The 23,340-nt window shown below is 39.6% G+C and overlaps 1 protein-coding gene across 4 annotated transcripts in view; it reads left to right on the forward strand.

Moving 5' to 3' along the window:
• Window positions 1-23,340, forward strand: part of pi4kaa (phosphatidylinositol 4-kinase, catalytic, alpha a) — a 50,936-nt gene that overhangs the window by 26,101 nt on the left and 1,495 nt on the right. For 2 of the 4 annotated variants that reach the window (XM_047160891.2, XM_017489243.3), the window contains 32 exons: window positions 452-534; window positions 662-732; window positions 819-943; window positions 2,070-2,151; window positions 2,246-2,329; window positions 3,382-3,471; window positions 4,378-4,497; window positions 5,442-5,534; window positions 5,648-5,804; window positions 6,014-6,141; window positions 6,277-6,435; window positions 6,787-6,938; window positions 7,069-7,176; window positions 7,358-7,578; window positions 8,162-8,320; window positions 8,938-9,017; window positions 9,189-9,388; window positions 10,976-11,066; window positions 11,320-11,487; window positions 12,961-13,014; window positions 13,112-13,232; window positions 13,619-13,748; window positions 13,831-13,901; window positions 14,021-14,093; window positions 15,202-15,272; window positions 15,907-16,016; window positions 16,109-16,213; window positions 16,553-16,678; window positions 19,368-19,488; window positions 21,364-21,523; window positions 22,032-22,121; window positions 23,200-23,283. In XM_047160891.2, coding sequence (XP_047016847.1) covers window positions 452-534; window positions 662-732; window positions 819-943; window positions 2,070-2,151; window positions 2,246-2,329; window positions 3,382-3,471; window positions 4,378-4,497; window positions 5,442-5,534; window positions 5,648-5,804; window positions 6,014-6,141; window positions 6,277-6,435; window positions 6,787-6,938; window positions 7,069-7,176; window positions 7,358-7,578; window positions 8,162-8,320; window positions 8,938-9,017; window positions 9,189-9,388; window positions 10,976-11,066; window positions 11,320-11,487; window positions 12,961-13,014; window positions 13,112-13,232; window positions 13,619-13,748; window positions 13,831-13,901; window positions 14,021-14,093; window positions 15,202-15,272; window positions 15,907-16,016; window positions 16,109-16,213; window positions 16,553-16,678; window positions 19,368-19,488; window positions 21,364-21,523; window positions 22,032-22,121; window positions 23,200-23,283 — 3,687 coding nt within the window. The remainder of the gene's footprint in view (window positions 1-451; window positions 535-661; window positions 733-818; window positions 944-2,069; window positions 2,152-2,245; window positions 2,330-3,381; window positions 3,472-4,377; window positions 4,498-5,441; window positions 5,535-5,647; window positions 5,805-6,013; window positions 6,142-6,276; window positions 6,436-6,786; window positions 6,939-7,068; window positions 7,177-7,357; window positions 7,579-8,161; window positions 8,321-8,937; window positions 9,018-9,188; window positions 9,389-10,975; window positions 11,067-11,319; window positions 11,488-12,960; window positions 13,015-13,111; window positions 13,233-13,618; window positions 13,749-13,830; window positions 13,902-14,020; window positions 14,094-15,201; window positions 15,273-15,906; window positions 16,017-16,108; window positions 16,214-16,552; window positions 16,679-19,367; window positions 19,489-21,363; window positions 21,524-22,031; window positions 22,122-23,199; window positions 23,284-23,340) is intronic. The other 2 variants (XM_017489244.3, XM_017489246.3) reach the window with 1 other exon arrangement.

A 23,340-nucleotide genomic window follows, 5' to 3' on the forward strand; every position in this document is an offset into this window, starting at 1 on the left:
CCGTTAGAAATAAAAAGAATCAATGACTGGGTGCTGTGACACAGAGTTACTGTTACCAGCCCAGCGTTGATAATTTTCCTATAACAGCACATCCTGAAGTGTTTTATTCCTCTTATACCACAGCAGTTTACCAATGAGTACAGTTTTGTTTTAATTAATTAACAAAATGTCATACTTCTTAACCGTTTATAGTTAGGTTTAATGCTGTGGAACGTGTGAAACCAGTTACATTATTATGCCTTTCAGCAAATTGCAGGTTTATATCTAATTAATAATGTAGAATTTATTCAACACTTTCTGTGGTATAAGTAAATATAAGATTTAAATATAAATAATGAATAGAACTTGGAAGCCACCAGATTGTATTTACAGCGAGTTAGCATTCACATTAGTGAACAAAACCTTCCTTTCACATGAACATGCTGTATAATATAATTTTTCCAAATTGCAGAATGCTGCGCGCCCTGGATTCAGACCGTTTCCAGGTGATGTTCCGTTATTTTGAAGATCGAGCCATCCAGAAAGACAAGTCGGGTAAAACAAAGATTTGAAAGGGTTACTACACGTGCACGTAACTAAACGTTGTGACTAAGTATCTTATTATTTGTTGCGAGTAATGCAATATCCATCGTTTGGTTTTTATGTTCCTCTTCTTCCTCAGGGATGATGCAGTGTGTGATTGTGGTTGGTGACAAGGTCTTTGATGTCTTCCTTCAAATGATGGCAGACAAGGTAGGCCCTAAAATTATGAAGTTTGAAGGTACGGTAGAGGTATTTAAAACTTGTCGAGTGACTCATGCCATTATTTCCTGTATTAGCCCAAGACGAAGGCTCATGAAGAGGAACTGGAGCGGCACGCTCAGTTCCTGCTGGTCAACTTTAATCACATCCATAAACGGATCAGGCGCGTGGCCGACAAATACCTCTCAGGCCTGGCTGAAACGTAAGCATGTTAAACTTATTCAACATATTTCTTGGCAGACAATTTTATTTTAATTACATCTGAGACACAGTTCAAACTAGCACTAAGCAGTTGAAGGTTAAGGCTGCTTTCACTCCAGCCATTATTTCTTAACTGCCTGTGCATGATGTACATGTGACCCAGGGGGAAGCAGCCACAAGGTGGAATGAGGTCACTCTTTAAAAAAAAAAAAAAAAAAAAAAACACTGCTGATGGGGGTTTTGGTCACAGTGGAGGACTTTTTTTGTTTTTGTTTTTTCAGGAAAGTGCCAACTCATGTCAAGCACTTTTTAACTTCAGGTTGTATTTTGGGGAACAAGCAAGAAGAAAAGTGCCTGTGGAAAATTTTTTGTCTTATTAGTGAGCCCTGTGTGAGTGCGTGCGTGAAAGAGTGCGTGGGCTCAGCAGACAGGCGGACTTTGACTGAGCATCGCTTTAGCTCAGTGGTTAAGACATTGGAAGACTGAATGGAAGGTCATGAGTTCAAATCCAGCACTGCCACTGCTGGGCCCTTGAGCAAGGCCCTTAACGCCTGACCTAATGGAAAATAACAAACACAATCCTAACAGTTCAAGTCGTTCAAGTTCAACATTCCAACGTTAACTAAAAATAACAAAGCTACAACGAAGGCAAACAACTCCTCATCGCCAGAGTTATTATTATTAATCTTTTTATTTAGTTTTGATTACTTAATCATAAAAAAATCTACTCTAGAAAGACAGCTAGGCTTTTGTGTATACTATCTAGGCATGGTAAGAATGTTCTTACAGATACAGTGTGTCATGTGAGCTGCATATGAGCAGAAATATGCAATGGCCAATTCTTTGTCTGGGGTTGTGAGTGTTAAAGCTGCATGCTATGGGGCATGCACATGCTCAGCAGTGACTTTCAGACAAACCTGAGATTTCTCAAACAGCTTGTCTGCTGAGATTTTTAGGAACTATTTTTGATTTGTTCTTTTAACGAAAAAAGTTTTCAGGTACAATGTTCCATCACCTTTTTTTTTTTTCTTTCTCATAAACTGTCCAGTGAATCGGTGGCACCGTATCTATGGCGATTCTTATACTGATGCATTTATACTACTACTGACTGTGTTTTTTGTTTCTAGCTTCCCTCACCTGTTATGGAGCGGCCGTGTGTTGAAAACAATGCTGGACATTTTGCAGACACTGTCCCTTTCGCTCAGCGCTGTGAGTTTACACACCAACTCTAGGCAGAGTATTCATGCTATCACATGTCAGCATCATGCTTCCTTTTTCCTTTTTTCTTTTTTTTTTTTTGCAGGACATCCACAAAGATCAGCCGTATTATGACATCCCAGATACTCCGTACCGCATCACCGTTCCTGATACTTACGAAGCCAGAGAGGTAGGAATCCAAGGCAGCAGACTCGTTAATGCTTGCTTGGTGGTCCCCCCGCCGAATTTAAGTGTTTTCCTTCTTTAAGAACACTGCGTGTGTCCCTGATTAAAATAGTAAAACTTAATGATTTAGCTCATTAATGATTTCAGTATTATTTCTTGATATTATTCATTCAGTTTAGTTCAGTCAGTTTGGTTTATTGATTTTATAAAGCACATTTAAAACAACAGATGTTGAAATCAAAGTGCTGTACAAGAAATATCAAACAGAATTAAAACAAATTAAGAGTAAACAAAAAAAAAATGTTACACCCTCAATTAAAACCTAAAGAACACAAATAAGTCTTCAAAGAGGATTTAAACACAGAAACGGACGGGGAAGATCTAATGTGGAGAGGAAGACTATTCCAAAGCCTAGGAGCAGCCACTGAGAAAGCCCGGTCACCTTTAGCCTTAAAACGTGAACGAGGAATTGAGAGCAGTAATTCACTGGATGATCGAAGGTGTCTTGAAGCAGTGTACGGGTTGAGATCACAAATATACTGCAGAGCAAGTCCATGCAAAGCTTTAAAAGCAACATTTTAAAATCAACACTTAACTTGACCGGTAACCAGTGAAGAGAAACGAGTGCAGGGGTAATGTGCTCACATTTTTTTAGCGCCAGTTAATAATCTGGCTGCCACATTGTGTATCGATTGCAAACGGTCAACAGTTGTTCTAGGCAAACCGAGATAGAGTGAATTACAGTAGTCTAACTTATTTGTTATAAACGCGTGAATAACGGTTTCGAGGTCCTTTTTGGAGAGCATCATCTTGATTTTAGCAATAGAACGTAACTGATAGAAACTGCTTTTTACCACAGCACTAATCTGCTTATCAAATCACAGTGTGGAGTCACAAATGACACCAATGTAGTCTATAAATAAACAAAACAATGACTAACATCATGTAAGCTGTACTATGATGTGTTAAAGTAATTGAAGAAGTGTAACATTGCATTTAATGTCATTAATTGTATTTAGTTTGTGGAGTTACCATAATATTTCTGTCCTGGTGCAGAGTATTGTGAAAGACTTTGCTGCACGCTGCGGTGAGATTCTGAAGGAAGCCATGAAGTGGGCACCGTCCGTCACTAAATCTCATCTACAGGTGTGTTTCATGATGAAAAACCACAAAGTTCATAAAGTCCCTTTGTTCCCTCGTATGTGATTTGATGATTAGTGTTTGTAGAACTGTGTGTTGTGCACTGCTCGATTCAATTCAGTTTGTCTGTATAGTGCTTTTAACAAAGGACGTGAACTTTATAGAAGTTCTGATGGAGAATTAGATCCCTGATGAGGGAGACGGGTGAGAGTGGCAAGAAAAAAAAAAAGACAAATTGAGGAAGAAACCTTGAGAGGAACCAGCCTCAAAAGGGAACCAATCCTCTTCTGGTTGTTGCCATACAGTGAGAGTGTAGATCATTGCAGTGTACAGGTGTAGGAGAGTAAAGACAAGCAGAACAAAGTGTGTTGAAAGGATGTTCAGTATGACCAGACAGTGAGCAAGACTCCTGCAATGAGCACAGCACAGTTTATTTTTCATTTGTTCTGGTTTTTCCCCCTGCGATTTTTTCCCCCCTTATTTATTATCGAACTACTGCTGAGGCTACATCACGGGGCGTCATGAGCTCACAGAAAATCTGAGTGTTGATGTGATTGATAGAGGAGAGAGAGTATCCCATCACTCCCACTCTGAGAGCACGGCCTTTTTTATGACCAGTTTTGTCTCTCGGCCTCCCAGCCGAACTTAGATTCAAACTCATGCTGATCTTCAAACAACAGGGCGAATTCTTTTCTGTTGTGCCACTTGGGAGTTGTAGGACAATCTTTATGATGGTCTTTTTGAGTATCCAGGTGAGATTACTCAATGAAGGAAGAGTGACACTTGAGCAAACTGTTCTGGGGAAGTGCAAATCTTTAGGGTATCTACATGGGAGCATCCAGAGCAGTAGAACGTGAGTCACAAACAGAAGGTGATTAACAATTGGTCTTAATGTTTGTGTCTTTATTGTAGGAGTACCTGAACAAGCACCAGAACTGGGTTTCAGGTCTGACTCAGCACACAGGACTTGCTATGGCTACAGAGAGCATCCTGCACTTTGCAGGCTACAACCGGCAGAGCACAGCTTTGGGGGTGAGTCCTCGGCACTGGTACAGCAAGGCAGACACACACGAGATTCTGGTTGTGCTTAGCTTTGCCGCGTTAATGCAAATGGATGTACGGTTAATAAAGTAAATGCAGTCACACATAAATGGCAAAATAAAAATACATTTATTATTATTATTATAATTAGTAGTAGTAGTATCTATCTATGTTTTTATTATTATTAGTAGTAGTATTTATCTGTCTGTTTATTTTTATTATTATTACTATTAGTAGTAGTAGTAGTATTTATCTATCTATCTATCTATGTTTTTTTATATTATTATTATTATTAGTACTAGTATCTATCAATCGATGTTTATTATTATGTTTATTGTTATTAGTAGTAGTATTTTTTCATCTATCTATTTAGCTATTTGTGGTGGTGTTGTTGTTGTTATTATTATTATTATTATTATTATTATTATTATTATTATATAATTTGATTATTTTAACAGCCTTTTCTCAAAATAAACTGCATTTACTATATTTATAGTACATTTAAAATGCTAAATATGCAGTTACAGGAGCGTAATCAGTGAAGGGGTGAGGTGATGTGGCCTGATGCAAAACTGAGTTGATTATTTTCCAATAGCAGCACATCCTTTAGTGTTATTATACTTACACAGTTTGGCAATTATTAATTTTTTAAATTATTTATCTAATAACATTAGAACGAGAGCATGCATTCATATAAACCTGTTATTTGAATTGCAGCCACCATTATTGTACGAGCTGCTGTTAATTAATCAACCTTCTGACCGATCAGATTTGAGACTTGAGCAGTGCTGTGGTACAACGATATATCCGTAATAGAGCTAAGCACTTAAGTATAGGGAAAACCGAACATGATGATCATAATTACATATAATTATGCTTAACTGTTCAGCTCAAGCTGAATAGTAGTCACATGAATGAATGTGCTCTGCCTCCAGACCAATCAGCTCACAGAGAGACCAGCATGTGTTAAGAAAGATTACTCCAACTTCATGGCCTCGCTGAACCTGAGGAATCGCTATGCAGGAGAGGTGTACTATCTCATTCATTTCCTGAAATTCACGCTGTTCTTGTTCATGTGACCGGGCTCATCGCACAGTAGCAGCAAAGTGTATGTGTGTGTGTGTGTGTGTATCCCATGTAGGTGGCAGGGATGCTCCACTTTTTAGAGGCGACACGCAGCACCTCAGACCTGAATAAAATGATGCTCCGACAGCTGAACGAGGCTCTGGAAAGGCAGCAGCCAGAAGAATTTACTGAGGCTATGTTCAAAATGGCAGCGCTCCTTATCACCTCCAAAGGCATAACACCTTGCTCATGGCACCTCTTGCTCCCTAGAAACATAATTTAACCTGAGTTCCAAACAATCTTTCATGTATTGTCATTATATGGGAATGTTTCATATACCTAGTATGTCAGGAGTAATTGTTTGACTGGTTGTCAGTTTGGAATTGTGGACATGTTGTAGAGTAAACAGAACTGTTACAGATTGAATGTTCCTGTACTGTAGACTGCGACCCGCAGCTCCTGCACCACCTGTGCTGGTCCCCACTGAAGATGTTTACTGAGAATGGCATGGAGACAGCTATAGCCTGCTGGGAATGGCTTCTAGCAGCTAGGACTGGCGTGGAGGTCCCGGTAATGCAGAGTGTCCTACCATCTGTCATTTTTAATAAAAAAAAAAAAAAAAGTACCTAAAATGTTAGTAGAAACATTAATATTTTGAAAAAATGATATAATATTCCAATCACAATCTGCATTCTTTGTTTGTAGTTTATGCGTGAGATGGCAGGTGCCTGGCAGATGACGGTGGAGCAGAAGATGGGGCTGTTCTCTGTGGCAGAAGTGGAAGCTGACCCACTGGCAGCGTCTGAGGAGAGCCAGCCCAAGCCCTGTGCCCCCAACGTCATCCCCCATTACGTCTGGATCGAGGTTGGTGAACTATTTATGAACTATTGACATGATCATGCTTATACCACAGCGATTCTGAATTCTCAAAACTGATTAGTCAAAAAGGTGTTGATTAATTTCCTATAACAGCATGGCTATGACGTAATGTCTGCTGCAAGGCAACAGTTGATGTTTTTTTTCAAGTTATTCTAATACGTTATTGTTTCTGTAGTAACAGAAACAACTTATTTACAGTGACTTGGAAAATGAGCACATCATTTAAGACTAATTGATATTGTTTTATTGTGTAACTATGAAATATCAACATATCAATGTTATATATTACATTTACTGTAATAATGTTTATGGTCTAAATTACTTTTGGTCCTCCAGTTCCTTGTCCAGCGCTTTGAAATCGCAAAGTACTGCAGTGCGGACCAGGTGGAGATTTTTGGCAGCTTGCTGCAGAGGTCGCTGTCTCTCATGGTGGGAGGCCCGAAAAGCAGCCTGAACCGGCACGTGGCAGCTATCGGACCTCGCTTCAGGTTTAGAGACTGCTTTCTGACTCTTTTTCCTCCAATACGGTCAGATTCGCTGTTTTCTATTCTACAAAGAGGGTGATTGTAACATGAATCAGTGTTGCTTAGGTGTCAGCTGGTTGATTTTTGCATGCAGGTTGCTGACTCTCGGTCTTTCACTGCTTCATTCTGATGTGGTTAGCAACGCCACCATCCGCAATGTGCTTAGAGAGAAGATCTACTCAACTGCCTTTGATTACTTCAGGTACTTCGATCCTCCCCCCCCCCCCCCCCCCCCCAAAATATAGGATTTAATCACTAATCATAAAAACAAGTACTGTTTTAAACCATGGATTTTATCATCATAATCTAGTTCCTAAACTATTGTATCCATGGACACTTTCATGAGAAGCAGTTTATAATCACTGATGCTTCTCCATTTTCAGCGTGGCATCCAAATTCCCCACTCAGGGGGACAAGCGTCTGCGGGAGGACATCAGTGTCATGATCAAGTTCTATGCCAGCATCCTCTCAGACAAGAAGTACCTTGCCGCTAGTCAGCTTGTGCCACCGGGTGAGCCTGGCGCCAATCCCCCTCAAAGCTCCCTATCCGCCGGGATTTTCGGATCGCTTATCGTTTCCAGCACTTCTCCGATATCGATCTTAAGTAAGCCTGCCTTGCTCCGCCTGTGCTGACACGCACTGCCTCGGGAGCATGCCACCGCAGTTCCAATTTGCCAGCGTGCAAATTTGAAGCCTGCACTTAAAAATGCACGACTTTGTCACCGCGGCCGCCGATTTATCAATTTGTTGCGAATTGAGAAATGGCTCCGCCCCCATCTCCCCCACCAATGCCACCTTTGCTAACCATTGTAGAAAGCATTCTCTCATCCACACATTAGCACGCTCATGTAGAATGCATGGTCACTTTCAGTATTAGAGGACTAATTTAGATTCCATCCGCCCCTGAAAGTCCCCTCCATCCGTGTGTTGTACCACTGACACAAGAACGCACCATAACAAAGCAAGAAATGGCTTGTTTGAAATCTGTAGTCATTTGTAGTGCAGGTATTGCTAATTATCCATGCAAACTGTAAAAGGTAGATTGAATGTGCTGGAATTATAACAGGGGATCGCCTGTAAGATGTTAAGATGGAAAAAGCCAACTGAAGTGATAAGATAATGATATGGGAATAAACCCTGAACGTAGATGTATGCCTATTGAATTACATTTTGCTTGACTCTGGCAGACAATCAAGACCCGTCGCTGAACAGCCTGTCGGTGATGACTGCTGCCGACCCCAGGAACACCATGGACATGTCAGTAGGCACACGCCAACAGAGTGGCCAGGGCTGGATCAACACCTACCCACTGTCCAGCGGAATGTCCACTACTTCAAAGAAATCTGGTATGAATGCTCTCTGCTGTTCTGATGTAATTGTATAATTGTGTTAACCTCACACTCCCCGTAATGCTATGAGCTCCAGGCTAGAAGTGTGCATCAGGACTGGAATGTCACCCAGCAAAAAAGAAAACCTGCTGCAGCAGGCAGTTTTTGACTTTTATGTCACTTTTATATGAATCTCGCAGGAGAACGAACGGCCATGCTGGTTGACATAGTATTCGGTGCGGCGCTGCACGACGCATTTACTGCATTCATTCATTCATTCTTCAGTAACTGTGGTTTAAATGACTAATTTGTATGATATTTTTTGAAAGAGAACCATCTAAGTTTCTAAGAAAATATCATGTGCAGGTGCAAACAAAAAGAAAAACTTCAGGCAAAAGGCAGGGTTGGTCCGAATTGATGGGAGTAGGATTAAAAAACAAAGCAAAAACGATTGTATCTGTCTTTGGATACTTTTCCTGTTTAATACCATGATAAGTACAGTGATTAGATTTTGTGCTCATGATTATACTTTCTCGCTGTAACAACCCAAGACTGTAGCTTTAATGCACTGTTTTTTCGTTGTTCAAGGCCACTGTATTCCAATAATTTTCCCTTTCCTTCTTTATTCACCACAGGAATATCAAAGAAGAGTAATAGAGGCACTCAGCTGCACAAGTACTACATGAAGCGCAGAACACTACTACTGGCTTTACTGGTAAGCCTCTGTTTTGCTTTAATCCAGTCTTAATTTTCACTTTTCTTATTTGCAATTCAGAGAAAGCTGATTGAGAAAGTTAACTGCGGGGCTTTAGCCATGCTATCACACTTACTTTCTTAAGCTAGTGGAGCTCTCAGCCTCGTATTCTCTCCATCTTTTCCCATCCAGGCAAGTGAGATTGAGCGTCTGACCACGTGGTACAACCCACTGTCTGCCCAGGAGCTGGCCATCTTTACAGAACAGTCCGTAGAGACCAGTATTGCTAATTGGAGGTCCAAGTATATCACTCTGAGTGAGAAACAATGGAAGGACAATGTCAACCTGGCCTGGAGTATCTCTCCCTACCTTGCCTTGCATCTCCCATCCAGGTACCCATGCAGTTTGTATTGTGTGTTAAAAATTCATTTATGATACCTGTACAACACAAGATTATTACATTCGAACCCTTTAAACTTTTTAAACCTTAGTCTACTCTCATAATCACATTCTATTAATCCATTAGTTTCTGTGTAGCAACTGAGTAATAAACAATAGTTTGAGCATAGTCTGCAACAGAGTGGCGTAACAGAAACACGTTTGCCCTACCGTCAGGAGACTGCGAGTTTGAATCCTGCCGAGGCCACATCTTTTCATCCATGTTCTCTGGGTGTTAGGAACAGCATTCTGTCTCTCCCCTGTCAGTCACAGTGACGCTAGCCAGTCAAAGGTGTCTGTCAACCCGTGTATGCACATGATGGTGGCTCGCACTTTCCTCTGAGTATGTTATGCTGCCTTGTGATGTAGCATGAGCAGCAGTTCGGAAAGATGCAGAGGTTGGGTTCACATGCCTCAGAGGAAGCACATGTTGGCCTGCGCCCTTCCCTGGTTGGTAGCGGTCATTTGATGGGGGGGATAGTGTTAGCTAGTGGGTGGGGGTTGTCAAATTGGGGAGAAATAAAAACAAAACAAACAATCCAAAAAACTGAATAAATAAGACAGAAGTAGTAAGACAATATTAAGACTTTGTGTATAAAGAGTATTGTTCATTGTGGCACAACAGAAGTGTTAGCTCCATCACTCAGAGATTATGAGTTTGCACCCTGATGATGCCACAGTCCGAGAGAGAGCATTATTATCCCACCGTTCTCTCTAGGTGGGAGAGATTACAATACTCTCTTACCTGTCGATCAAAACGACTCTAATCAATGTGTATGAGCTCCCAGCTGCCATGTGAATCAGAAAAGATGCAATAACTGTCTTCACATAGTTCAAGGAAGCATATGTTAGTAGCTTTCACACTTCCTAGGTATCTGTCATTCTGTAGTCAGTCTCTAGACAGTGGGGGGAATTGGTGATGACCTTGTTGGAATTTAAAATGAGCTAAAAATCCTGAAAATAAGCTGCGAGTGAGTGAAAATAAGTGATTAAAAGAGGACATTTACTGACATACAAACACTCCATGATGATTTATTTGCTCAGTTAAATTATCTACACAATTTTTTTTGTTCTATTAATACTGATTTCTCTGATTTTCACTTCAAATGTTTTTTCTTTTTAATGTTGTTTGTTGTAAATATTTCGTTGTTGTAGGGGTGTTTTTAGGTCAGCATTGTACCAGTATAGCAGAACATTAAGAGCGTTTTGATCATTTTAGATACAGTTGCTTGCCATGAAGGGGTTGAATAATTTTGAAACTGGAGAAATCATTATAAGTTGCATTTTCAGTTGAATTTGGGGAAACCACTCGAAGCATTCGTTGTGTTGAACTATTTCAATTGCTTTTGTTTGTTTTGTTCATCGCAAACAACTGAAAGTCTGTACATTTTGACAATAAACCTGATTTGCAATGGGGGTTGAATAATTTTGATCGCAACTGTCGATCTCATCAAGAATAAAACAGCTTAAACATTGTAAATATTGTCATCCAGGTTTGTAACGCTATTATGTAGTTGACCTTTTTACGGCCTGTTTTTCAGGTTCAAAAACACAGAGGCCATTGTTGCTGAAGTGACCCGGCTGGTTCGGCTGGACCCTGGCGCTGTCAGCGATGTCCCAGAGGCAGTTAAGGTGAGATACTTTCATGGGGGAAAAAGAAAAGAAAGGATGTTCCCTTTCATTTGGAACAGATGGTCATAAATATAAAAGAAAAGTGGGGGAGTGGGGGGTGGGGGGGGGGTGACACCTGAGCAATGTGTGATTAGATATAAAACTTGCACTCATTGTTTAAGCCATTTGTAGTATTTAACATGTATGATTGTGATTTGTTGATTTACACACTGCTTACGCTTCTTTTTTAAATTATATTACTCTCAATCGACAGTTCCTGGTGACATGGCACACCATTGATGCTGACTCGCCCGAACTGAGCCACATCCTGTGTTGGGCCCCTGCTGACCCCCCAACTGGCCTGTCGTATTTCTCCAGCATGTACCCTCCTCACCCCCTTACCGCCCAGTACGGAGTCAAAGTGCTGCGCTCTTTCCCTCCAGTACGTACCAGTAGCCATGTCCAGAATGCTTTATTTCTAATTTGGAGTTAGAAATTAATGGGATATTTATGTTAGGTTTTATTTTTTGTTATGACACAATTTAATTAATTAATTTAAGTGCAGTAAGAGAAGTGGTGAGCAGAAACATGCCTTACAATAATATGTAATTGCAGGATGTCTCAAATCAATCTGCAGTTGCCTGTGTAGCGAATTGCTGTATATAGATCGAAAGTAACTCGAATTACTTTTAAAGAGAATATATCTGCTGGAACAATGAAACACTTTCTGGAAAATGTGATCTCATGTGTTAACATAAAGGACACACATGACTTCAGTAGCATAATGCTAGCTTAACAAGAGTATATTGCGCGTTATAATTATAAATCATCAAAATGAAAATGTAATCTGTACTTAAGTGTTATGGATTTATTAATAATCAGAGCTAGAGTGGCTGGAGATTCATGCATCTTCTTAAATCAAATTTAACTTCCCCTTTGGCTTGATGCGCAATATAGTCTTCATTCTTGCGGAAAAGGGAAATCACCGAAGGGGAAAGGACACGGGACATGAAGGAGGTGGATTTGCTTCTGGTAGCGGACTTTATCTGCATGAACTTTGACTTGTGAATTCATGAGCCTCTGGCTTACATCAAAACAGTATGTCGAAAGCTCTGTGTGACAGTCAAAGTAGTTGATATGTTCAGCTCGATGGTCTGACTAACTGATCACCTGAACATTTTTCTGCTTGCTATCAAAAGAAATCTGGTGGAGAAATTAAAATCGGTTAAGTGTACAAAAGAGATGAGATGTACTTTTTGTTTTTATACATGCAGCTGGTTGCTTATAAATTGTGCCGTTCAAAAAACACTATATGGCCAAATGTATATGGACACCTTCTCATCAAACCCATATGTGTCCATTATAACGCCATGGATGTTAACGCAGGTTTAGTTCCCTTTGCTGCTATAACAGACTCCAGTCTTCTGGGAAGGCTTTCCACTAGATTTTGGAGCATAGCTGTGGGGAATTGTGCTCATTCAGCCACAAGAGCTTTACTGAGGTGGGGCAAAGATGTTAGGTCAGGAGGCCTGGTGCACAGTTAGCGTTCCATTTCATCCCGACGCTGGTCAGTGAGGTTGAGGTCAGGGTTCTGTGCAGGCCACTCGAGTTCTTCCACACCAACCTTAACAAACCATGTCTTTATGGACCTCAATTTGTGCACAAGGGACCCTTTAGTTCCAGTGATGGGAAATCTTAGTGTTACAGCATACAAAGACATTCTAGACAATTGTGTGCTTACAAATTTGTGGCAACAGTTTGGTGAACGCCCATATATGGAGTGATGGTCAGGTGGCCACATACTCCTAGCTATATAGTTTAGCCACTATGTTTGATAATATATGCTGTTGGCATGAAAGTGTCCTGTAATGTCAGTTAACATCATACGTTTTCTTTTTTTTCCCCTCTCTGCTAGGATGCAATTCTGTTCTACATTCCACAAATTGTGCAAGCACTCCGGTATGACAAGGTAGGAAGCTTTGGCTCATTGCACAGTTTTCCTAATGACACACAGGACAGTGTTTTCTCATGTCTCATGATGCGTGTTTTTCGGTCCTCTGTGACAGATGGGGTATGTGCGCGAATACATACTGTGGGCTGCACAGAAATCCCAGCTGCTTGCACATCAGTTCATTTGGAACATGAAGACCAACATCTACCTGGATGAGGAGGGTCACCAGAAAGACCGTGAGTAACTGGAGAGTGATCAAAACCAGAGGAAATGATAATTAATCCCAAGTAGTACCAATGATGATTACATTGGTCAATTTCTGTATGTAACATTATAGTTATAGCCTATTTAATATATCAGTAGCTATTTATTAATAACATAGGCAGCCACATGTACCATTTCTCAGGTGTAGTAGCTCATGGAGCAGATATGTTTTTAAGCAGAATCTCAACTGACCTCTGTTGGTTTTCATTCACTGTTATTAACAATGTTCAGACAAATCTTTGAGGTGAAATACTTTGCATAGGATATTCTGATTTACAAGCTTGTAGTTGGTCTGTTAGTTGTATTAAAGACAACGTAGGTGTTAACAATCTTTTTTATTTCCCCCCCCTGTACACAGCGGACATTGGAGAGCTGCTGGAACAGATGATGGAGGAGATCACAAGCTCTCTGTCTGGCCCAGCTAAAGACTTCTACCAGCGCGAGTTTGACTTCTTCAACAAGATCACCAATGTCTCTGCCATTATTAAGTATGTTCTCAAATACCAGTTAGTAATAAGAGAACTTCTCTGTTGTTCCGGGATTCATGTTGTGCTGTTTTCTTCTTGTCAGGCCGGTTCCTAAAGGCGAGGAGAGGAAAAGAGCTTGCCTCAAAGCCTTGTCTGATATCAAAGTTCAGCCAGGTGAGTGTTAATTTCCAGAACATGTTCATTTTGTGCTTTTGTCCAAGTACCCTTATTTTTATTTTTATTTTTTAAATTTTGGGTTTATGACCTACTTTTTGTTCTGTTCACTCTTCCAGGCTGCTACTTACCAAGCAATCCTGAAGCCATTGTTCTGGATATTGACTATGAGTCAGGAACTCCCATGCAGAGGTGAGGTCTCTGAAACCGTAAAGAAAATGAGATACATCATTACTGTAATAGCACAGCTAATTGTAGTGCTCAATATTTGTATGGCGGATTGAGAAAAGATATCAGTCAGATATCTATGGTTATGGCTGAATTCTCGCAAAAAAAATACTGAGATATATTACTCAACATTTTGACGCTACTAGAATTCACAGCAGACCCGTGGATTAGCTGTTGCCTGCGTTCCACACGCACTTCTGGGCAGCATACGTAGATTTGCATCTTGTAGTGCTGAAACATTGGTAAAATTCTGTCTGCTCGTTTGATACAAGTCAGACTTGCATCTGAAAGCTTTTCAGAAACCATTCAGGTTTTGGTTTTTATTGTGATTCAGTGATTGATGCCAAATCTAAAGATGTGCCTACAAAAATGCTAAAAAAAACAAAACCCAACAACAACCAAATGTTTGGAGATGGAGTGCAAAGACAAGAGAGATGGGAGACTCATAATTGTGCTACAGTGGTACAATCAACTACAATAGTTGAATAGTTTTTGTTAGTACTTCTAGGAATGTGTTATTCTATATTTCAGAGTCAGTTTGTATATAGAATAGATGATAATGTGTTTAAAAAAAAAAGCACATCCTTATATCATGGGAATTGAATTTCACATACTTTGACCCCTGAATTTGTAGTAACTATAAATATATGTCAGGAGGTAATGAGCCAGTTTTACAAATGCAGCTGTAAAAGTGGTCAGTCTGCCTAAAGATTTCTAAACTTTTGCTAGCTAAGCGTGATTTCCTCAAAGAGAATGTCAGGCTTGATCAGGTTGTTCATAGCTACATGCGTCTCGTAGTGAAATGGACGTAACCTGAATCATTTCAGCTTGTGATCAGACATCAGATGCCGAAATGTGATTGAAAATGGAATCTGGTTAATGGCTGTAACCAGATTTGAACAAGTTGAGGCTTGTGGTTAAGATGCAAAAGAGAAATATAATTTCAATTCAGGAAGGTTTGTAGTTTTCAGAACTATAAATAGTAGAAAATGCCGAATAGGGTTTTCTCAGACTGTCGCACGCTTCATGTGTCAGGACATTTCTGTGAAATTCATTTGCTTGTATTTTGCAGTGCTGCCAAAGCTCCTTATCTGGCAAAGTTCAAAGTCAAGCGATGTGGAGTGAGTGAGCTTGAGAAAGAAGGTTTGTTGTATATTCCTCTCGCACTCTTTTATTTATTTATTTTTTCTCTGTCTATTCACTGTTTTGTGCAGGTCTGACATAATCATGGAATTTAAAAAAGGAGTTAAACTTTTTTTTTCTCCAATTAATTATATTGTATTGACTAAATATTATAGTCACATGATCCTTTCCCAGGTCTGCTATTTGATTTGAATTTAAATACCGTCATTGCCATAGCTATGAGATTTCAGAAGCCCTTCAGCCGAATGTTTGTAGACTCTGCTGTGAAAGTAATAGTGTGCGTATCAAGCTTTATAGACGGAAAGGTGAATACACAATACGCTTAACTTTCGATAGTCTTTAAATCGTTTATACGGCACAAAACGACACATCCAGGATCATCAACATTTTCAGCATTAGATTTGTTTGTGTTGGTACATTTTGTAAGGAATTATTCAAAGAAGTATGTGTTTAGCCATAATGAGAAACATAAAAATGACGTCATCAACTAATCACAGCTGTATTTACGTGTAGCTCCAGAATCTGTTGTCTTTAGACGTTCTTTTATTTTCAACATAAATCCAGATAATCACACAAAATACTCTTCAGCACAACTTATTGATCATTGCATAAGTGTATACCGTGTTCATTCCAGGTCTGCGATCCCTCAGCGATTCTGTAGATGACGGCGAAGAAAACTCTGAAGCCGCTCAGAAGGTCTGCTGGCAAGCGGCCATTTTTAAAGTAGGAGACGACTGCAGGCAGGCAAGTCATCTTCCAAATATTTTAAGGCCACTGCTTTTTTGAATACAATGATGATGATCATTTTTGATGATAAACCTTATCTCTTGTGATAGGACATGCTGGCACTACAGATCATTGGGCTCTTTAAGAACATATTCGAGCTAGTGGGGCTCGACCTGTTTGTGTTCCCATACAGGGTTGTTGCTACGGCCCCTGGAGTGAGTTTCACTGCATAACACACACTAATCACTGTTAGGATCTTAGCTATTGTCTGACAGTTTTGCTTAGTTTATCGTTGGCTTATAAAGTTCCCTTGGCTTTTGATTTGAATATACTTTTTTAAATAAATGCAGAAATAAATATATAAAGAGTGGTGATAGAAACCAGGGATAATTGAAGAGAATATTTTAAGAAGAAATGTCGCGATTAGTACATGAAGTTGAAAATCAGGTGCAGAACTCACTGTTCAAGAATACAAATAAATAAAGCAGAGAATGTGTGTGTGTGTGTGTGTGTGTGTGTGTGTGTGTATAAAAAGCACTGTTTTTTTCTTCCAGTGTGGTGTAATTGAGTGTATCCCGGACTGTAAGTCTCGTGATCAGCTGGGCAGGCAGACCGACTTCGGCATGTATGACTACTTTAGAAACAAGTATGGCGACGAGTCCACTCTGGCTTTCCAGAAGGTAACGTATTTCAAAACTAACGCTTGTTTGTTTCCTTTGAAAAAAATTAAATAAAATATATGTGTGTGTGTGTGTGTATATATATATATATATATATATATATATATATATATATATATATATATATATATATATATATATATATATATATATATATATACACACAGTGAGGGAAAAAAGTATTTGATCCCCTGCTGATTTTGTACGTTTGCCCACTGACAAAGAAATGATCAGTCTATAATTTTAATGGTAGATTTATTTGAACAGTGAGAGACAGAATAACAATTCTCAATCAGAAAGATTTCTGGCTCCCAGGTGTCTTTTATACAGGTAATGAGCTGAGATTAGGAGCACACTCTTAAAGGGAGTTCTCCTAATCTCAGTTTGTTACCTGTATAAAAGACACTTGTCCACATAAGCAATCAATCAATCAATCAGATTCCAAAATCTCCACCATGGCCAAGACCAAAGAGCTCTCCAAGGATGTCAGGGACAAGATTGTAGACCTACACAAGTCTACAAGTCTGGAATGGGCTACACGACCATTGCCAAGCAGCTTGGTGAGAAGGTGACAACAGTTGGTGCGATTATTCGCAAATGGAAGAAACACAAAAGAACTGTCAATCTCCCTCGGCCTGGGGCTCCATGCAAGATCTCACCTCGTGGAGTTGCAGTGATCATGAGAACAGTGAGGAATCAGCCCAGAACTACACGGGAGGATCTTGTCAATGATCTCAAGGCAGCTGGGACCATAGTCACCAAGAAAACAATTGGTAACACACTACGCCGTGAAGGACTGAAATCTTGCAGCGCCCGCAAGGTCCCCCTGCTCAAGAAAGCACATATACATGCCCGTCTGAAGTTTGCCAATGAACATCTGAATGATTCAGAGGACAACTGGGTGAAAGTGTTGTGGTCAGATGAGACCAAAATGGAGCTCTTTGGCATCAACTCAACTCGCCGTGTTTGGAGGAGGAGGAATGCTGCCTATGACCCCAAGAACACCATCCCCACCGTCAAACATGGAGGTGGAAACATTATGCTTTGGGGACAGGACAACTTCACCGCATCAAAGAGACGATGGACGGGGCCATGTACCGTCAAATCTTGGGTGAGAACCTCCTTCCCTCAGCCTGCTTCCCTCATTTTCCCTGAAAATGGGTCGTGGATGGGTATTCCAGCATGACAATGACCCAAAACACACGGCCAAGGCAACAAAGGAGTGGCTCAAGAAGAAGCACATTAAGGTCCTGGAGTGGCCTAGCCAGTCTCCAGACCTTAATCCCATAGAAAATCTGTGGAGGGAGCTGAAGGTTCGAGTTGCCAAACGTCAGCCTCGAAACCTTAATGATTTGGAGAAGATCTGCAAAGAGGAGTGGGACAAAATCCCTCCTGAGATGTGTGCAAACCTGGTGGCCAACTACAAGAAACGTCTGACCTCTGTGATTGCCAACAAGGGTTTTGCCACTAAGTATTAAGTCATGTTTTGCAGAGGGGTCAAATACTTATTTCCCTCATTAAAATGCAAATCAATTATAACATTTTTGACATGCGGTTTTCTGGATTTTCTTGTTGTTATTCTGTCTCTCACTGTTCAAATAAATCTACCATTAAAATTATAAATTGATCATTTCTTTGTCAGTGGGCAAACATACAAAATCAGCAGGGGATCAAATACTTTTTTCCCTCACTGGGGCAAAAATGTAGGTTGTTATGTTTTCGAGAAAAAGCTCAAAACCTGTGTCGGAAAACTTGGTTAAGTTTTTAACGGTTTCAAAGGACTAACACTGGAGACTCTTTCTAAAAATGCAAAATAAATGTTATCACAGAAAACACCACTGTATCAACACCAATTTCTGAATATGTTTATGTGGATCATCACACATAAAATTCGCTGTGTACTACTGCTATTATACTGTTATATTACAATAAGCACATTAATGTAAACGTTGCAGCCGGAACTACTGTCAGAACCGTGATAGAAAATTTATCAACGCGTTCTAACTAATCAGAATGACTGTTCAGCAGTGCTGTGGCATAACGCAAAGTAATCCATGTTATTTTTTTAACATTTTTTTAATGTTATGAATTCAGTTCAATTCAGTTTATTTGTATAGCACTTAGAACATGGATAGGACGTCGTCACAAAGCAGCTTTACAGAAATCTGGATATAGATACAAACTTGTCCCTAATGATCAAGCCAGAGTCAATGGTGGCAAGAAAAAACTCCTTGAGAGGAGTTTTTTCAATGAGGAAGAACCCTTGAGAGGAACCAGACTCAAAAGAGAACCTTCTTTTTCTGGATGACACACGGATAGTGCAATTATGAGTTATACTTATTCACAGCTGTATACTATAGAGTCATGCAGTGCTACATGTGTTATGTGCGGTTGTAGCTTTGTGATTAATGGTGTGTGATAGTGACTGGAACATTGTAGGATAAAATAACAGGGCTGCCAGAAAGCCACTGTTGGGCTCTTAACCCTCAACTGCTCATTTATATTAATGGATTTGATTCTGCCTCAGTTCTAAATAGCTTTGGAAACATGTATCTGGCAAGTGAATAAATGTAAATTTATTCTATAGCTGTAAAAATGTTTAAATCGCATGCTATCCTGTCTGATGTCTGTTCCCTTAAATTTACAACCAGGTGTCCTAATGCACTGCCTGTGCTCTTGTGTCCACCAGGCGCGATATAATTTCATCCGCAGCATGGCTGCCTACAGCCTGCTCCTCTTCCTGCTGCAGATCAAAGACCGGCACAACGGAAACATCATGCTGGACAGCAAGGGCCATCTGATTCACATCGGTGTGTTTATCTCTGATTTCTAAAACACAAGGCCAAAAACTTTAATGTTGAGTGCTTTTTTTTTTTTTCAACAACAAAATTTTTTTTACTTTCGCAACAAATTGTAATAAAAAAAAACCTATAAGAACAGATAGAACATATATAAATGTTCCTGCAAAATATAGAAATAATACTATTGCTTCTAAAGCAGGTTGGAGACTTACCAAAACATGATTATTCTCAAATACCACAATAATGCTTGAAGTAAATAATAATAATAATAAAAAAATGACTGTATTTCAAATTTGATTAAAAGAATACATATATACAGTGAAATCCAAAAGTCTGAGCACACTAGTGAATTTTTTTCTATTTTTCTAAGATGTTTAATGTGGTCTCAGTTTTTTTGGAACCCTTTGTGTATATGTACTTCAACAAAAAAAAAGGGGGGGGGGGGACAGTGCTGCGCTGATACACTAGTGCACGGTGTCTTAGTGGTTAGCATGTTCGCCTCACACCTCCAGGGTCGGGGGTTCAATTCCCACCATGGCCCTGTGTGTGCGGAGTTTGCATGCACTCCCTGTGCTGTGGGGGTTTCCTCCTTGTACTCCGGTTTCCTCCCCCAGTCCAAAGACATGCATGGTAGGCTGACTGTCATTTCCAAAGTGTCCGTAGTGTATGAATGGGTGTGTGAGTGTGTATGTGAGTATGCACCCTGTCCAGGGTGTACCCCGCCTTGTGCCTGATGCTCCCTGGGATAGGCTCCAGTTTTTCCCGTGACCGTGAAGGATAAGTGGTATAGAAGATGGATGGATGTTTCACTTTTAAATTGTGTTTAATTAAAATGTATTATTTCTTTCTTGAATTCACAGTGAAACCACTGATTGGTCAGAAGGTGCTGATTAATTTTCTATAACAGCATCTCTGTCAGTAGGACTTATATAGCTCCACATAATTCATGGTCTAACAGATTAGAAATATTAACTAACAAAGAAAAACTTAGAGTCGTTGATATGAGTCTTTCGCTAAGGAGATTTATTTAACATTTGTGGAAGGAGTACTAAAATAAAAAAAGAAACAATAATAATAACAATTTACACTGATCATCCTGTTGAAAATCGTACACCCCCTATCTCTTAATGTATCGTGTTGCCTTCTTGAGCATCAGTGGATGTTTGCACCTTTTGTAATAGTTGTGTACGAGTCCCTCAGTCGTCCTCAGTGTGAAAAGATCTTAAAATCATATAGTCTCTGCTGGAAAGGGGTCAAATATGCAGAAGATGCTGGAAAAGTAAAGAATGTGCAGGAACTGGAGGTCTTTTCTGAAGAACAGTGGGCAGTTTAACCGCTCAGGACAAACAAGGGACTCATGAACAACTCTCACAAAACATAAATACATTAACATGGATCATTCAGGTAACGACACACAGTATTAAGAATCAAGGGTGTGTAAACTTTTAAACTGGTTGATATGTGTAAATTTAGTTATTATTGTGTCTTGTGGACTATATGTAAACATCTGTTATGTGAAATAGCTTATTCAGAACAGTACTAAATAACAAAACAACATGCAATATTTATGATCTCGTTTATTTAAAAAAATTCAATTTCTGCAAGGCGTATGACCTCAACTGTCAATGTAACTATAAATGGTAAAAAATGATAAATTGATAAATGTTCTTTAACAAATAATAATAAATGTAATTGTTGGAAAATTGGTGTGGTAAAAGAGAAACATGCTGTTATAGGGAAAAAATCAGCTTTATGTTGGAAATGTCATCACGCCACGCCATCATTGATTATTTTCCTATAACAGCACCCCCTGATGTGTTTTATTCCTGAAATTGATGGTTTTTGTGGTTTTGAAGAATTAGTTCTTTTTTTTTGTGGTTGTAGATTTTGGCTTTATGTTCGAGAGCTCTCCGGGTGGAAACCTGGGCTGGGAGCCGGACATCAAGCTGACCGACGAGATGGTGATGATCATGGGGGGCAAAATGGAGGCCACTCCGTTTAAGTGGTTCATGGAGATGTGCGTGCGTGGATATCTTGCTGTAAGGTGAGATGTGTGCCTCATAAATATTTGATGATGAGGGATAAGGTGTAAGGCCAGGACACAGGGTTAGAGTTCAGTCTGATTTTATTGAGGTGGGAGAAATTTAGAATATTACTGAACTGGAGGCCATTTCTTATGAGGAATGGACTAAGATTCCTCAGAAACGCTGCCAGAAGCTATGTATCTCGTTTGCAGCAGGTCATAACAGCAAAAGAGTGCCCTACTAAGTACTAAAGATGCTTTCCATGAAGGGGTTGAATAATTTAGAAACTGGAGAAGTCATTATAAGTTGCATTTTCAGTTGAATTTGGGAAAAGCACTTGAAGCATTCGTTGTGTTCAACCATTTCAATTGCTTTTGTTTGATTTGTTATTGCAAACAGCTGAAAGTCTGTACATTTTGACAATAAACCTGATTTGCAAGGGGGTTTGAATTATTTTGATTGCAAAAAAAAAGCTTTCATATTTGTGTTCTAACCTCTTTTCCTGTCTGTCTTTCTGGCTAATAAAAGGCCATATATGGATTCTGTGGTGTCATTGGTGACCTTGATGCTGGATACTGGCCTTCCATGCTTCAGAGGACAGACCATAAAACTGCTCAAGTATGTTACGTGTGTCTTTTAGCAGCAGACATTGTCACAAAGCAGCTTTACCGAAATCTGGATGTAGGTTTAGAGCTCTAATGAGAGAGCCAGAATTGACATGAAGAAACTTTGAGACTCTAATGGGAACTCATCCTTTCATGCAGGGTGCACTCAATAGTGAGATTATAAATCATTGCTACATAAGGTCTAGAAGAGTAAAGGCAAACAGTACTTGGGGCATTTTCACAATTGGCCCAAATACTTGAGTCTCATGATTACAATTCCATACATCACTATTATGCACACAGGTTTGCAAAATGGTACGCGCTAGGTACATCCATTTTTAGTCTTTTATTATATTCTTTTGGTGCCAACACTCGAGCTGTGAAGAAAAACGCTTTTTGGATACGTAGCATGTACTCTTGCAGGAATGCCTGGAAAGGATTTTCAGTATGCAGGGTTTTCGCTAGGTTTTTAGAGGGCTTAGGTGCTGTCCGGGTTCTCGTGGGTGGTAGTAACTGGGGGGTTTGAAATTATTCAAAGGAAAGTCTCAGTTATTTTATGTTTTTGACCAATATCCTTACCATTTTTGTGAAAGAAAGCTGGCAACACTTATTGCACTTACAGTCAAAAGTCTATTTATTTCACCAGGTAACATGTTTGAGATTTTATTGAAATATACGTTTATACATTTATTATACATATACATTTATTTCAACAGCAAATATCGCAGCCCTCTTTCGAACACTTTGTTCAGGCTTACCTAATCAGTGGCTTGTAACTTGCTTATCCAAGTCGCAAGTTGAAGGTTATAACTACCATCCCAAGTTGACGGCACAGAGAAATATCCAGTCAGCTGTTTGATTAGCTTGACGACGAGCATTTATCACACACCAATCTCACAAACGTTTGTCCAAACTCTGATTGTTGATTGGCCAGTCATTCCTTTTGCCAGCTAACCTTTCTGTTTAGCACAGACTTGGTGAGATTATCCACTGATACAAGGATGAGTTTTGAACATAAACTGCAATAAGCCAGTGCTCTTATTACTGTCTAAATAAATGTTTAAAAATGTATTGTTGTTTGTGTATTATAGACAAAGGTTCAATCCAAACATGAGTGAAAAGGATGCTGCGGCATTTATGATTAAAGTCATCGAGCGTTGCTTCCTCAGCAGCAGGTACAAGCTCCTTATTATTATTAATTAATTAATTAATTTATTTTTTATCATTTTGAT

Source organism: Ictalurus punctatus, chromosome 16 (assembly GCF_001660625.3).
Source record: "Ictalurus punctatus breed USDA103 chromosome 16, Coco_2.0, whole genome shotgun sequence".
NCBI lineage: Eukaryota > Metazoa > Chordata > Actinopteri > Siluriformes > Ictaluridae > Ictalurus > Ictalurus punctatus.